This window comes from Erinaceus europaeus, chromosome 9, assembly GCF_950295315.1.
Source record: "Erinaceus europaeus chromosome 9, mEriEur2.1, whole genome shotgun sequence".
NCBI classification, from domain to species: domain Eukaryota; kingdom Metazoa; phylum Chordata; class Mammalia; order Eulipotyphla; family Erinaceidae; genus Erinaceus; species Erinaceus europaeus.
In genome coordinates, this window is record NC_080170.1 from 95,152,809 (window position 1) to 95,168,589 (window position 15,781).

At 34.4% G+C, this 15,781-nt stretch overlaps 1 protein-coding gene across 11 annotated transcripts in view; it reads right to left on the bottom strand.

The window, feature by feature from the left end:
* BBX (BBX high mobility group box domain containing) overlaps positions 1-15,781 on the bottom strand; it is a 339,966-nt gene that overhangs the window by 78,940 nt on the left and 245,245 nt on the right. For all 11 annotated transcript variants that reach the window (XM_060198418.1, XM_060198419.1, XM_060198424.1 and 8 more), the window contains 2 exons: positions 8,469-8,549; positions 4,830-4,904 (listed from right to left, as the gene is read on the bottom strand). In XM_060198418.1, the coding sequence (XP_060054401.1) occupies positions 4,830-4,904; positions 8,469-8,549 (156 nt within the window). The remainder of the gene's footprint in view (positions 1-4,829; positions 4,905-8,468; positions 8,550-15,781) is intronic.

Genomic DNA, 15,781 nt, shown 5'->3' on the forward strand with positions numbered 1-15,781 from the left:
TTAGTTTTTTGTCTTAGGGCCCACTCATTTTTTTTTTTATACATTTTGGATTTATCCTGATGGATTTAGTAAGTACTGCTTATACAATGCTGATTCATTATACCACTTCAGCCCCTTTCCCCCACTTAATGAACATATACATGTTTTCAAGTAAGTACAAACATTATATGTTTGTCAATGACTGATTAACTGGTGGAGGGCAGTGCACTTTATTACCATTCCAAATAGGGGTGTGCTGTTTAACCAGACTGCACGGAGGATGGGTATATGCGAGGTATAGCAAGACACTGAGAAAAATTACTGACCTGTATATTAAGCTGCTAATCTCATGGCTGCCTAAGGTAGGAGAAGATCATACCAAGGAAGCAAACAGTAAAAATCAAAAGAAAATTAGGTAATGGTGGTAGTCTTTTCCCACCATGCAGTATAACCTAAACATTGTGTGACCTTGGAGAAAATTACCAATAATTATTCAGTGAATAAATTAATCAAAAAAAACAAATAAAAAATAGGATATGTTGGTCTTCTTTACTTTAAAGTAAATATTAATGTTTTCAATAGAACTCATACTCATTAGCTTCAATATGAATATTTGGCATGGCATGTAATATCCAGTAATATATTGAGCATTCCATCATGAAAATGAATGCTTTAAATTTATACCTATTGTTTTATATAGAGTTGTGATAATATCATGAATCAACTGAACTTGTGGCTGCATTTATACTGGCTACGAATGAATACCTTCTAGGGAAAGTTTTAATGTCTATTTACCTAAGTGCTCCTAATTAGCTCACTCTCTTCAAGAGTGTAATTGTTCAATTCAATATATGTATACAGTCTAGGGGTTAGGCAGTGGTACAGTTGGTTGAGTGCACATGTTATCATACGCAAAGAGCCAAGTTCAAGCACCAAGTCCCCACCTGCAGAGGAGAAGTTTCATAAGTAGTGAAGCAGTGTTGCAGATGTCTCTACCTATTTCCACTTCTCTTAATTTCTCTGTCCTATCAAATCAAATCAAACAAATAAAAATAAAAATATGGTCTAAATATGAGTCAGATACACAGCAAAGAAGATAGGCAGACTAGTCATAGCTTTCAGGCCTGTTAAATAACGGGAGAAACTTTCAATTCTGGTCATTAGTCTTTAATAAAGAAGATAAGAAGTAACAGATGTGTTACTCTACACCTAGACAAAAATCAAAGATGTAGATAAAATTCATCCTGACCAACTTAACAGACCAGAGCCTAGAAATAGTGATGGCTCATCAGATGAGCCAAGTCATATCCAGATGAGTTATGAGTATCAATATGGGATACTAATACTGAAATGGGAGAAAAAGACTTTTCATCTATATTACTTTCTACATTTTTAAAGGCAGATACACTTTTCTAGCTTTATAGGTAGGCTCATGAGAATGCCTACAAAGAAAATGTGCTTTATACATGACTCCTTATAAGATCGACAGATTTCGAAACTGTCAGAATTAGTAAAAAGGAAAAACAATCTCAAGTTTGTGAGGCAAACTGAATGTAAATGAAAAAAAAATTTTCTTTTCAACTTGAAATTCCTAAAGTTTCTAAAACTTTCTACAAAAAGTACACATTAGAAGATAAATGGCTCATTTCCAAGAGAGGGCCTAGCTAGTCTCTTCCTAAAATTATGTTTGTAAGTGAAATAACTAGGGTTGATCTCCAAGAATTCTGAAAGCTTGTTCTTATAATGTGAAAAGCTGAACATCTGAGTAGGTTCTTAAATTACAAAAGAATATTTCCCCCATATACATAATAGACTGAGAATACCTCTGTTCCTTCTTTTTAAATTTATTATTATTTAAAAAAATTTTTTTTCCTCCAGGGTTATCACTGGGGCTCATGAATCCACTACTTGCGGAGGCCATCTTTTTTCCATTGTTGTTGTTGTTGTTGTTGCTGTTATTGTTGCTGCTATTATTGCTGGATAGGACAGAGAGAATTTGAGAGAGGGGAAAGAAAGATAGAAACCTGCAAACCTGCTTCACTGCTTGTGAAGCAACTCCCCTGCAGATGGGGAACTGGGGGCTCGAAATGGGATCCTTTAAGCAGGTCCTTGTGCTTTGCACTCTCTGAGCTTAACCCACTGAAGTACCGCCAGACTCCCCACACCCCACCCACATCTCTGTCTTTTCTTATGTCAGTGTTTCCCAATGTAAAAGGTACCAGAGGCTAGGAAATGCCTTTTAAAAAGATGATTTAACAAATTATGCTACAAACTTAAATACTATAGAGTGATAGTTATAAACTATAATCTTCTAGTAGGGAATGAACATTCTCAGACCCCACTATACACTTAATAAATCAGAAACTCTGGGATTTCTGGTTTGAACAAGTCTTTGAGGAGACTTTGATACATTTTAAGATCTCTGCTATAGATTAATTGGAACAATATTTTAAAATTTTTTCATGTTTTTTCTCAAAGGTGATAGGCTGTAAAGTTGTAAGAGCTTTAGGAAAATGATCAATGAATAATTCTAGACTATTGTATTTCTACTGCAATATATATGTTCATAACAGATTTTAGTAATTAATTCTTCTTTTCAATAAACCACCCATCGCTACTGGTCTGCATAGGATCAAATTATGAGACGGGAGAGTTGGAAACATGGGTACATTGAAAAAAGTTAACTGCAGATTTTCTACCCTTAGAGTCCATGGGTTTCTCTCATATAATTATGTGTAACATTTACAATTAAATAATAAAAAACATAGTAAATTATTGGGCTTAGAAATTAAAACTGTTCACATTATTAAGCTATTCAAAAAATAATATACTGAGTACGGAAGGGGAATCACATTTGATCCTACAAAAAAACATTTTATTGTTTTATCATCAAGGTTTCCCTCTTCTGATCTCACGTCTAGCAATCACTCACCCTTAATACCTTTTCTACTTTTAAAAGCTTCAAGTCTTTAGCATATGCCACAGTCAAAACTCCCCCAAATTCTCAGGAATCAATTGCCATCTAGTAAAGAGATGATATCTCCCTTCTATATATAAAGAAGTTCTTCTTTGAGAAAAATAGAAACTTCATGCTTTGAACTAAAACTGAGTGTACTGAGCAACAAGAAAAAACTATCTAGTATGTTTATGAGAGGCATAGGTTCTTTTTTGCAAAAAATAAAAAAAAAAAATCAAGATAGCTAATGTGAAAGCCATCAATTTGTTTCTCAGAGCCATCCAGGGGTTTAGGCATTCTTAATAGTTATAACAATGGCATTACTTATATAACAATCACTAGCTAAGTGGTGATAACAGAAACACCAACTCAGTTATCTCCTCTAACATTTTAGATTTAATTGAATACTCTAAGTAGTTAACGCATATGTAAGTATCAGGCATGTTAACGATCAGTGATAGCCTTTCTAATATTCATGCTCCAGAGCTTGGGAATTAACCAAGCAGAACATATGACAAATAAATTCTATTTAGAAATAAATAATTCTAAAAAGTTGAGTAAGATTGGCTCAGTTATCAAAATCAAAATATATTTGGTCACCATGCCAATGTTTTTTCAACTCTTGAAAAAATCATTAGTATCACAGAAATGGATGTCAACAACTGGAGGAAAACAGGAAAAGTACTAAGCAACACTATTTCCCGCAGATGGTGAAAAAACAGCTTGTTTACCATAATGGAAAATCATAATAAAATCTTAATTTATTCAGATTCATCAAGCAAATTGTTCTTCATGAAGTGGGACTATATGATATTTTTGTTATCAGTTTTATAGAATAGCTCTCAAAAGTTGCAACAAACAGTGTGGCAGAGAACTTTAGCAGCTAAACAAGCCAAATGACTTTATAAAGTCACAAAGGTTGAGACAATGTCCCAACAGGAAGCAGCATTTTTTTAATGTAAGAGCTGAAAGCAATTCTTTTCTCATTTTAAAAGATGCTTCATTTTCTTCTGCCAAAACAATATCATTTTACATTTCATTTATGCAAAACTCTTTATTCAAGAGGATTCAAAGTGATTCAATACATCAATATTAAACAGAACAGTCTCGCTTATCATTTTCTCTCAGCCCTATAAAACTGCTTAGTTTATAATACACATTTTTGGTTGGAATTAATAAAAAAGAAAAAGGGAAATGAAAGGCCTAAAGCATATACCATCTTACTTTTGTAACTGCGATACATTTTACTATTTGCTATGTAGAGCTAATTAGAGGTTAAGACTTCTGTGGCAAAATCAAGCATATTCTATTTCACTGATCATTATACACACCAAGAAAACACTCTCCCCAGTGTGTGCTCTGTCTCTGGCTGACAAACCACAGAAATCTAAGAGCTAAGATACAAGAGCTGACCTAAATCTAGGATTAAATACTAATAACACTGGCTAAAGCTATATCACATTGAAAGCTAAGCACTGATGACTACACAGGTCCTACTCATAGCTGCATCCACTGTGGCAGTTATTTGTGAATTACGCCATCTAATTTCACTATTGGAAAAAAAAAAAATTGGAATTCTATGGCGTTCATGTCGACAGCAGTTATTCTCAGTTTTAAAATTAAACTTAAAATAAGGCAGAATGAAATAACTGAATTACTGGTGTCTATTATGAATGAACTCTTTAATGTGCTTATAAGATGGTATAAAAGTCTGTTCTGCAGATCTATGACTATAGCAAAGGCAGTAAGCAAGAATTAAGTATTTTCTTATGTACATTATATTAGTAAAGGCAAGATGTATGCTGGACATTTGATATATGTGATTAAAACTGCATAGCTATATTTCCTCTGCTCAGTTTTCTAAGTCCAAGAAGCATTGAAAAAAGGGTCATACCTCTGCAAACTGAAACAAGGCTGATGCTTGACACTGTTTTGAAGGAACATCAGGGTGAGATGTACTTGAAGATATCTAAAAACAAAGCAAGTAATTTTTTAATGTACATGGGCATTTTCCTGTATCAGATTAATATATACAGCCATATACTTTCATTGAAGACAACTGCTTAAGATTAAGACATGAGTCAATTCCTTTTAAAACAACAGTCTAAATAATAAAGGAAAACACAGGCTAATGCTTTATTTTAAAAGAACAAAAAGACAGAGATGGCTCATTTTCTATATCTCTTGTAAGGACATCAGATATATATATCAAACAGTAGTTGAGATTTGCTGAGATAAATTTCCTTACTGAAATGAGTTTTTAAAGATATTATTGAAAGCTAGAAACTGCAAGTATAGTCAGTAATTCTGTTTCCTATACCACTCCCCACCCCTACCCCCAAGCTTTTCTCTCTTTAGAAGTAGTTGTGAAATCCTGTTGGAGAAGTATGTGGATGTGGACCAGCATATCTGGGATTGAATCTAACTTAGGTCTGCTACTCATCAGCCACATGACCTTAGCTAGCTCAGCTAATCTTTATGAAACTTATTTTTCCCAACTCTAAAATGATGATGATGATGGTGATAATCCCCACTGAACAGGATTATGCTGAGAAGAAAATAAGTCATAAAATACACTTCCTGGCATGGCACCAGAACATGAAACACTGTTCAGTGAATGTGAACAGCTTTCTCTTTTTTGTAAAACCACAAATCCTTCCAACCCGATTTACAGACTTCAGGTGCCCAACATTAGAGAGAGGATTCTGGCACATCACATTTTTTTATATATTTATTTATTTTCCTTTGTGTTGTATTTTTAGAATAAATACTAATAACTATAAAAAAATAACTCTTTAGTCAATGATTAAGAAAGTACATATAGGGAGTCGGGTGGTAGCACATGGCACGAAGCACAAGGACAATCCCGGTTCGAGCCCAGGCTCCCCACCTGCAGGGGAGTCGCTTCACAGGCAGTGAAGCAGGTCTGCAGGTGTGTATCTTTCTCTTCCCCTCTCTGTCTTTCCCTTCTCTCTCCATTTCTCTCTGTCCTAACAATGACGACATCAATAACAACAATAATAACTACAACAATAAAAAACAAGGGCAACAAAAGGGAAAATAAATAAATAAATATTTTTTTAAAAAGAAAGTAGATATAAATAAACAAGCCAATGAACAAAATTCAGCCAAATATTTTGAAGATATTTGAGGAAAAAATGTAGAACTCTTCCTGGGCAAACACAAAACCTATTTTCTTTTAATTAAAACTTTTGGAGCCAAAGAGATGGTACAGTGGAAAAGGTGTTCGACTCTGAACAACAGAGTCATGCTATGGTTTCTCCCCCCACACACCCGTAAGTAAATAAATATGCACCCTAAGAGATGGTGCAGTGGATAAAATACTGGACTTTCAAGCATGAGGTCCCAAGTTTAGTATCTGGTATGCAAGTGGCAGAGAAATACTCTTTTTCTTTTTTTCTTTCTCCCTACCCCTCTATCACACACTGATAAATAAATCTTTTCTGGGCAGGGTTATGCAAACAGACTCTCATGCCTGAGGTTCCTAAATCCCAGGTTCAATCCCCTGCACCACCATAAGCCAGAGCTGAGCAGTGCTCTGGTGTTTTTCTCCCTCTCTCTCTCTGCATTTCTATCAAAAATAAAATATTTAAAAATAAATAAATAAATAAATGTTTTGTTTTAAAATAAAAACAAATTTAGCATGCTCTTGACAGTTTCTAGGTCTTACATTTTGTAGCAGACCTGTTCATCACCTTTGAGTTAAAAAGGTCATGCTTCAAAGACACAACATAGGAAAGGATACTATCCTTGATTTATAGTCTAGAGGTTAAGACTGCTTCCCAAAAGAGCCATTATTAATTTTTTTCTATATGTTAAACCAGGTGGTCTTCCTTTAATTATTCGAGTTGTCTTTTTTTAGACCTTTCCTGACACTTTCATTCTTACTGATTGCTTATTAACACTGTTTACAAGAACTTAATCTTTAGCCATAGATATTTCCCCCTCAAACATCCTTTCCTATTGTCTGTCAACATTCTATTAGCAAAAGTACTTTTCACACTAGTATACTAGGCCATTCTTTTGAAGGAGTATTTATATGACATAAATGTTTTGCTAACACCACCAAAATGTTATGTATTTTTCTCACATGAGAAAACATTTATCACTTTCCATTCTGCCTGTGTGTTCTAAGATATTCCATGAATTCCTACTATTCTGTTTACTGTGTCTTCAGGAATTTTAACATCATGAGAATTTGCTCTGTAATCCCTATAACAAATGTTACAGATACCTTTAAAAACATCAGTTCCTAAATTTGAAGGTAATGATGCTTAAACTGTTAAGACTTCTAATGAAATCTCTAAAATTTTACATGAAAATTTGGGTATAATAGCATATGTGCAATTTTGTAGATTCTGCAATATAATTACAATTTCAAAGAGATAACTGGACCTATTCTAGTATCTCATCAGTTCCCTGCTCATATCGTTAACTGAATATTCCTGTTATCCTCATTATTAGTTTATAAAAACTCTCTTCTACTTAAAAAGTTGTAAAATCCTTTTCAAAAGATCTAGATGCTTTAAATCTCTGTCTGATTTAATTAGTGAAGAAATTTTATCTTGAAATAATATATAATAGGTTAGGCCTTACATAATATGTAACAAATAATATAAACTGTTAATAATATATAAACTTTATATATAATAATATAAAAACATTTATATATAATAATATATAAAATATATATAATAAAATATATAATATATAAACTTTCATACATAGTAATATAAAAATATATATGAAAATAATAATACATAAACTGTTAATAATATATAAACTGTTAATAATATATAAACAAATAATATAAATTGTTACATAAACTGTTAATTTACTATGACTTTTATAGAATATTTGTAGGAATTGAAAATAATATCTGAAATAATACATACCCAGCTCATAATCACAATTTCAAGAAAATTCTTATAGATATTTGCAGTATCATATTTGTAAAAAATACCAAACAAGAAATAGGAATTTATAGCCAATAAGTTTAAGTTGATTGTCTTCTGGTTTAACACAGGATAAACTAATAGCTGATGAATGACCTGTTTTTACTAACAATTCAATTTATATTCTTAACCATCCATAATAAAAATTAATGATGGGGCTAAAATGTAATTATATTTAGTATAACTTTGTAAACAAGTTTTTGTACATGTAACTGTAGTGATCCTTTAATTCTGAATTTCTAAGTATCTTTTCAGAAGTGTGAGTCTATTTTCCCATTTATGGTTAATTTAGCTGAGTAGTTTTTCATTATATTAATCAAATATTTTTATAGATTTATTTATACCATGACAAGAAAAAAATGAAAGGCAGAGAGAATATAGAGGAAATTCCAGCACATATGTTTCCGGGGATTGAAGCTAAGGCCAGATACATACAAACCATGCACTTTACTAATAAGCGACCTCCAAGTTTTTCATTAAATTAAGTTACTGTTACCAGCTCCCAAAAGTTAAGTTCATTTCAAATTTATCATCAAATATAAATTGCAATATATTACCTCAGCAAACTGAAATAATGGTGACTTCTGACGCAATTCAGGGGATTCTGAAACATCAGGCCTGCAAGTACCAGAAGATATCTGAAATAAAGGATGAGATGAAGTATTACAAGAAGCTTCTGGATGATAGCAGAAGGTAAATGACATCTGAAGTGACTTTATTTAAGGAATCAATGGTTTGATTCCTAAAGTCAGACAACACTATGACAAAAAGGCATTTTTTATCCTGCAAAATCTTATACAAGAGGTCATATAACTGCTAAATAATGCCATACAAAAAAAGCAAAAAGTAGACAAGATAATGCATTTCAGAACAGGCAATATTCACGTACAAAAAGTCTACAAGGACACTTTCTTAGCATCCAGTCACCAAATCCAAAGAATATCCACTCATTTTGTTGCTCTGTGATTCCCCTTTATTCCATATTACCTGACTTTATAGAAATATAAATGAGTTTTTTATAATATGAACCTTTCAGAAAAGCAAAATTAAATTCTTATTTTACAGGACTTTCATTTATTTATACACAACTCCCAATTTTTGAAAGGGTAATATTTGCTAAGAGGAATTTCTTTCTTAATATATTTTCTTTTGTCCTATTTGCTTTGTTGGGTAAATATTTAATGCTCTGCTGTCTTCATTTGCAGGTCTTATTATTAACAGAGAAACAACTTTGGTTAAAAAAAAAAAGCTCTTGCTATTCATCAAATATTCTTCTTAGGAAAAATAAGGTGCAAGATGCAAGCTTGTCTAATTTATGCCTGACTGATAAATACATATTTTCATATATGGTAAAAAAAAATCTGACATTTTCCCATGACAGAGAAAGGACATATCCCATGTAAGATTCCAGCTAAATGGTCCTTATCAGTCAGAAGAGTCCAAATATTGTCATCTTGCTAAGTTGTCTTGCACTTTGTATTTATTTTGTTCTAAATTATGTATTGATATTTATGGGGGGGGCGGGTGGTAGTGCAGAGGGTTAAGCACATATGGCATGAAGTCCAAGGATTCCAGTTCCAGCCCCTGGCTTCCCACCGGCGGGGGTCGCTTCACAGCTGGTGAAGTAGGTCTGAAGGTGTCTGTCTTTCCCCCTCTTTCAATTTCTCTCTGTCCTATCCAACAACAATAATGACAACCATGACAACAATAATAATGACAACAACAAGGGCAACAAAAAGAAAAAAAAAAAAAAAAAAGGCCTCCAGAGCAGTGGATTCGTAGTACAGGCAATGAGCCCCAGCTATAACCCTGCAGGCGCAAAAAAAAAAAAAAAAAAAAAAGGAAGGGGTGCATTTTTTTAATGGATAGAAACCAACTTTTCAACAACTATTCCTAGCCTAGATTTTGATATTTTCCTAGGTTGAACAGAATCAGAGATAATGCCTTTTTTAAGTAAAAGGAAAGACATCAAATAAGCGTAAGTTAAATAAGAGGAGGAAAACCCAAGAGGCTGTTTCTAGAAAGTCTCTGAAATAATCTGTAATGCCACTAGGTGTTGCTATATGCTCAAGAAATAAAATGCTAAAGGAATTTTAAAAGCCATGTTTTGTTAACCATGTAGTCAAGATCTCTTAAGTTCAATCTTCCCTTTTATTTAGCTACAATTCTCACTAACCAAGCAAGGTGAGTAATGTGTATAACTGAGACATACTATTAAGTAGTCTTTTTTGGCTACAGGCACAATATACACTGTAAAAAACTGTACACACTGAAACATAACCCACCCTCCTGATATAAAAGAAAATCAAGTTAGCTAGATGAAATGTAAATGATTTATAAAATTGGTTTTATCAAGAAAGTACAGTGCTACCTTGTAAGGTACAAGACCACTACCAAACACAACTAGACTGTGATGAACACATATAGTCAATTAAAAGGGTAAGAGCACATGTTATATCTGAACAGCACATACTTTGCCTTGCTAGTTCAAACATCCATTGATTATTCACTCCTTCCATAAATATTCAATAATCAATCAATAAGCACCTATTATGTGCCAAACACAAGGACTACATTTAAGAAGTTTACATTCCACTTATAGGCATTAGATGCTGGGGAGGACAATGACCAAGGAACTGTGTCTGACCCTTAAGTTGCTTGCAGTTTTAAGTGCAGAGAGCAGCTATAAATGCAAGTATGTAAGAGCATAATGGTAGGTTGTGGGGTGCACGGCAAGAGGGAGAAGCAGCCTTCCTTAGCTCTGTGAAAGGAAAGAAAAAGATAAATAATGTTTGAGACAGACCCAAAAGAAATGCCAGACTTGTGAAAATGAAGTGGTGACAGCAAAGGGGAAAAGTCGAGGCAAACATGAACACTCAATGTTGGATAAACTGAATTTCCAGAGTTAACTAAGATGTCTGGTAAAACAGAAAAGGTGATTTGGAAGAAATCGGAAATCTTTGTTAAGAAGTTTGAAAAGTAGGTTTAAGGAAACGGGGAGTTAGGTAACCTAGGCTTCCAGTCACAGGAGCAGCATAAGAGATGTTGTTAGATAAATTTGTCAGCGGCTTGCAGGATATAAGAGCACTGGCTGGGGAGTAACTAGTGGCAGACGACCAATTAGAAGGTTAGGGAAACAAGTTGAAATGCGGAGCCTCAATTAACAACGTGTTATATTTACCAATTCTCAGAAATTAGAAGGATGTCAGGGCTGAGGAGAGAGGTGAGACACCACCAATATTTCTCAGGCAATTTCGAGTATTCATTGAAAAGAGGGATTTCAGAAAAAGAAGAATGTGATAGAACGGGTGTCTTCTGCAAAAGAAAAGGGCTAAGGGATAAGGATTCTATTTCAGAATTTGAGTGTGAAGATCTTATGTACACCAAAGCTCAGTGATCTGAGTCTCATCTTTCTTCAGTCTGACACAGCCATTTCTTCAGTTGGCAGATTTTACCAGAGACAATTCTGTAACAGAATATCTGAACAGTCATGTAATTTGCACTTAATATGCAATGATAAACGAAACTCTTAAATGCTCTTGAGTTAAAGCACAAGTGAATTAAAAATAAGCATACTATACCTAAGTTAGTCCTTCAAAACATCTTTAGGTAATGAAATGAAGACACTTTCTAATTAAATTAGGTTAAGGAAAACTTGAGTATTAAAGTTCTGTACTTGGCTAGTAGATACTAGGATGGGACTATAGTGAAGGATCATGTCCAAGTAATACTACCTAGAGCTGAGTGCTCCCCCAAATGAAGATCCATGTCAAGACATCAGCCAGAAAGGACAAGTTTGTAATTGTCATAATTTGACTAAGGGTACCAGGGCTATCAGCATATTGATCAAGTTCTTCGGGCATGATGTGCCATGAGGCAGAACACTGGCATGAGAATCCAGAAAAGACTCCAACAAGTTCTACAAATAACTAACATAGCAGCTGAGACAGAATACATATTTAATTTTTAAATTATTATTATTATCTTTATTTAGTTACTGGATAGAGATAGCTAGAAATTGAGAGGAAGGAACAAAGAGGGAGAGATAGAGAGAGACACCTGTAGCCCCATTTCAGTGCTCATGAAGCTTTCCCCTTGCAGGTGGGGACTTTGACCTGGGTCCTTGTGCACTATAGCATGTGTGCTCAATCAGGTACCCCACCACCCAACCCCTAGAACACATACTTCCAGCATAGCATGTGTCAGAGTGATGCTCTGGCTTTCTCCCTCTCTCATTAATAAATAAATCTTAAACAAACAAACAAAAACACATAAAACATCATAACAAACAAATACTATTGTGAGCTGGGTTGCTTCTTTGCCACTGTTTTGCTGGTATCTATTGTTGCTTCCTTATTTCATAAATTCTTAAATGGTGTCTGTCTTTCTCTCCCCTCTCTGTCTTCCCCTCTTCTCTTCATTTCTCTCTGTCCTATCCAACAATGACGACATCAATAACTACACAATAAAACAACAAGGGCAACAAAAGAAAATAAATAAATAAATAAAAAGAAATTCTAGATAAAAGATTTTGACTCTATTTATTGCATTTTCATCTTTGGATAACCACCTAAGAAGAGAAATTCATGAAATTAACTCTTTTTTTTTAATTTTTAAAAAAACTTTTTCTTTTTGGGAGTTGGGCAGCAGGTTAAGCGCATGTGGAACAAAGCACAAGAACTGGCATAAGGATCCCGGTTCAAGCCCCCACTCCCCACCTGCAGGGGAGTCCCTTCACAGGTGGTGAAGCAGGTCTGCAGGTGTCTTTCTCTCCTCCTCTCTGTTTTCCTCTCCTCTTTCCATTTCTCTCTGTCTTATCCAATAATGGCAACATCAATAAGTATAGCAGCAAAAAAAAATTTTTTTTGCCTCCAGGGTTATTGCTAGGGCTTGGTGCCTGCACTATGAATCACTGAATCCACTGCTCCTGGAGGCTATTTTCCCCTTTTTGTTGCCTTGTTGTTTATCGTTGTTGTTGTTGTTACTATTGTTCTTAATACTGTCATTGTTGTTAGATAGGACATAGAAGAGGGGAAGACAGAGAGGGGGAGAGAAAAGACACTTGCAGACCTGCTTCACCACCTGTGAGACCACCCACCCTGCAGGTGGAAAGCCTGGGGCTTGGTAACCCAGATACTTGTGCAGGACCTTGGGCTTTGTACCAGGTGCACTTAACCCAGTGTGCTATCGCCCTGCCCCCCTTAACTCTCTTAATGTAACTGCTTTCTGTTTGGCTCTTCCCATAACATGATGTGAACATTATCACTTCTATTTCTTCTACTTTTCTGGTTTCTTCAAAGCTAAAAAGCTACATATTCACTTCAACCTCTGGGCATTATACTGAACACATTGACTTTAACCTCCTGGGCAGGTCACTGCTTACTTTAACTATTTCCAACTTGCAATGGTTACATCCTATTTTATGAAATAACTTTCATTTGATTCCTGATTCAATAAAGTTCTGCTAAAAATCTCATGCTCATTGGAAACATGCCTTTCCTTCTCCACTATGACTATAGGGTAATTTTTTTTTGTATCAAACACTTTTTAATTCTTTTATTTATTTATTTATTTATTTATTTATTTATTTAAGCAAGGAGACACTAACAAAATCATAGGATGGGATGGAGGGGGGTACAATTCCACATAATTCCCGCCACCCAATCTCCGTATCCCATTCCCTCCCCAATAGCTTTCCCATTCTCTATCCCTCTGGGAACATGGACCCAGGGTTGTTGTGGGTTGCAGAAGGTGGGAGGTCTGGCTTCTGTAATTGCTCCCCTGCTGAACATGGGTGTTGACTGGTCGATCCATACTCCCAGTCTGCCTCTCTAAGGGGAATGCTATGCTTGAAGTTCGGTGGGCTCAGAGACAAGTTTAATCTACTATTGTGAGCTGGGTTGCTTCTTTGCCACTGTCTTGCTGATATCTATTGTTGCTTCCTTATCTCATAAATTCTTAAATGGCAAATACTGATTTTGAAATATATTCCAAATATTTAATATATTTCAATTCATGCTAGGCACAAAATTGGGCTGATCATTTATATGAAAAAATGAAAGAACAAAAAGAAAAAATAAATGTAAAATTTAGCCTTTCTAATTATCAGAAACAAAAGGATAGCACAACAAAAGGTACAAAAAATTAAGTTTGGCTCAGTAAGTAGCATGTAAAAGTGTTGACATGCTAATGCCACAAATCTATTATGGCAGGTTTACAGCTAATTAGACATTGAGAGGAAAGAGCTAACTCAAAATGTCTTATTTGCTATTATTTGTCCATGATATTTCAAAAATGTAACTATTTTTCTTTAAAAGCACAAAGACTACTTTTGATAGATTCTGGAAAGAGCATATACCAAAGAAGCTTTGACTCTGGAATTTAGTTATTCCACTTACAGCAAACCCTTCTTACCTCTAGACAGATTTTAAAATAAACCATTACATATATTAAAATGTCCATGTTAAAAGTAGATTTTTGAGAGCATTTTTCTATCTCAAGTTAATGAATAAATAGATGTTCCTTAAGAATAATATTTCAGAATTCAAATTGTCATGACATTTAAAAGAGTCATAGGATTAGTTCTTCTCTGTGGCAGAATTTTTTTTTTTTTTAAAAATGTCACTTTACTTGAGTGGTCCTACCTAACCGTATAAACTGACTTTACAGTAATTGTTTTAAATGTCAGAAGGATGAAACTGCTTGTGTCAAAATTTTTGTTTTTTAAAGGGGGAGGAAATCTTTCTCTTTTCAGAACCAAAAAGGTCAAACTTAAAACAATGAAAAACGAATGTTCTTTCCTTTTAAATAGCATTATAATCTAACTTTTATAGGTGTTTGTTTACATTTATTATTGAGTGTTAAAGATGTTAGCAGGAAAACATCACAATCACCTGTTAGAGAAGTTGAGGTGACTCAAGAGGCAGCATTTAGATTTGCACATAGGAAGTCATGGGTTCTATCCCTGGCACAGGCATGCAGGAACAAAGTGGTTCTCTGGCCTTTTTCTCTCTCAGTATTGTACTTACACATGAAATGAGTAAATACATCTTTTTTAAAAAAGGTGATGTTGACTTTCACAATACAACGTGTTCTTGGAAACCATGAGTAAGGCTAATGTTGAAAGGTAAAGTGTGAATGATTATTCCAAACTCATGTTTTGAAATATGCTTGGGTTACTCTATACCTAAGTATGAGTTGGCTTTATTTGCTATTAAGTAACTGCCATGTGTTATAGATAAACTGATATCCTAGAACATTATTGTTTTAGGAAGTACAACTAGGTTGAATAATGACTATGCAAAGGTCTAAAGTGATATTCATACTGTTTCCTTCAAGTAAAGAGTAGTATAATATAAATAGCCACCAGCACATCAACATACACATTTTTTGATACACAGAATTGTGTGCCAAAAAACTGAATAGAATCAAAACAGTTAACACAGATATCTGACTAACAACTACATAAACTATAACAAAAGTTTTGTGATAAAAATAACTTACATGATTAATGCAAAATCACTATTTGAAGAGGCTTCAGATATAACCTATATGGTAATACTTTTAACTTAAAAAAAAGTGTATCTGTGGGAGTCGGGCTGTAGCGCAGCGGGTTAAGCGCAGGCGGCGCAAAGCACAAGGAACGGCATAAGGATCCCGGTTCGAACCCCGGCTCCCCACCTGCAGGGGAGTCGCTTCACAGGTGGTGAAGCAGGTCTGCAGGTGTCTTTCTCTCCTCCTCTCTGTCTTCCCCTCCTCTCTCCATTTCTCTCTGTCCTATCCAACAATGACAACAACAATAATAACTACAACAATAAAACAACAAGGGCAACAAAAAGGGAATAAATATTTTTTAAAAAAAAGTGTATCT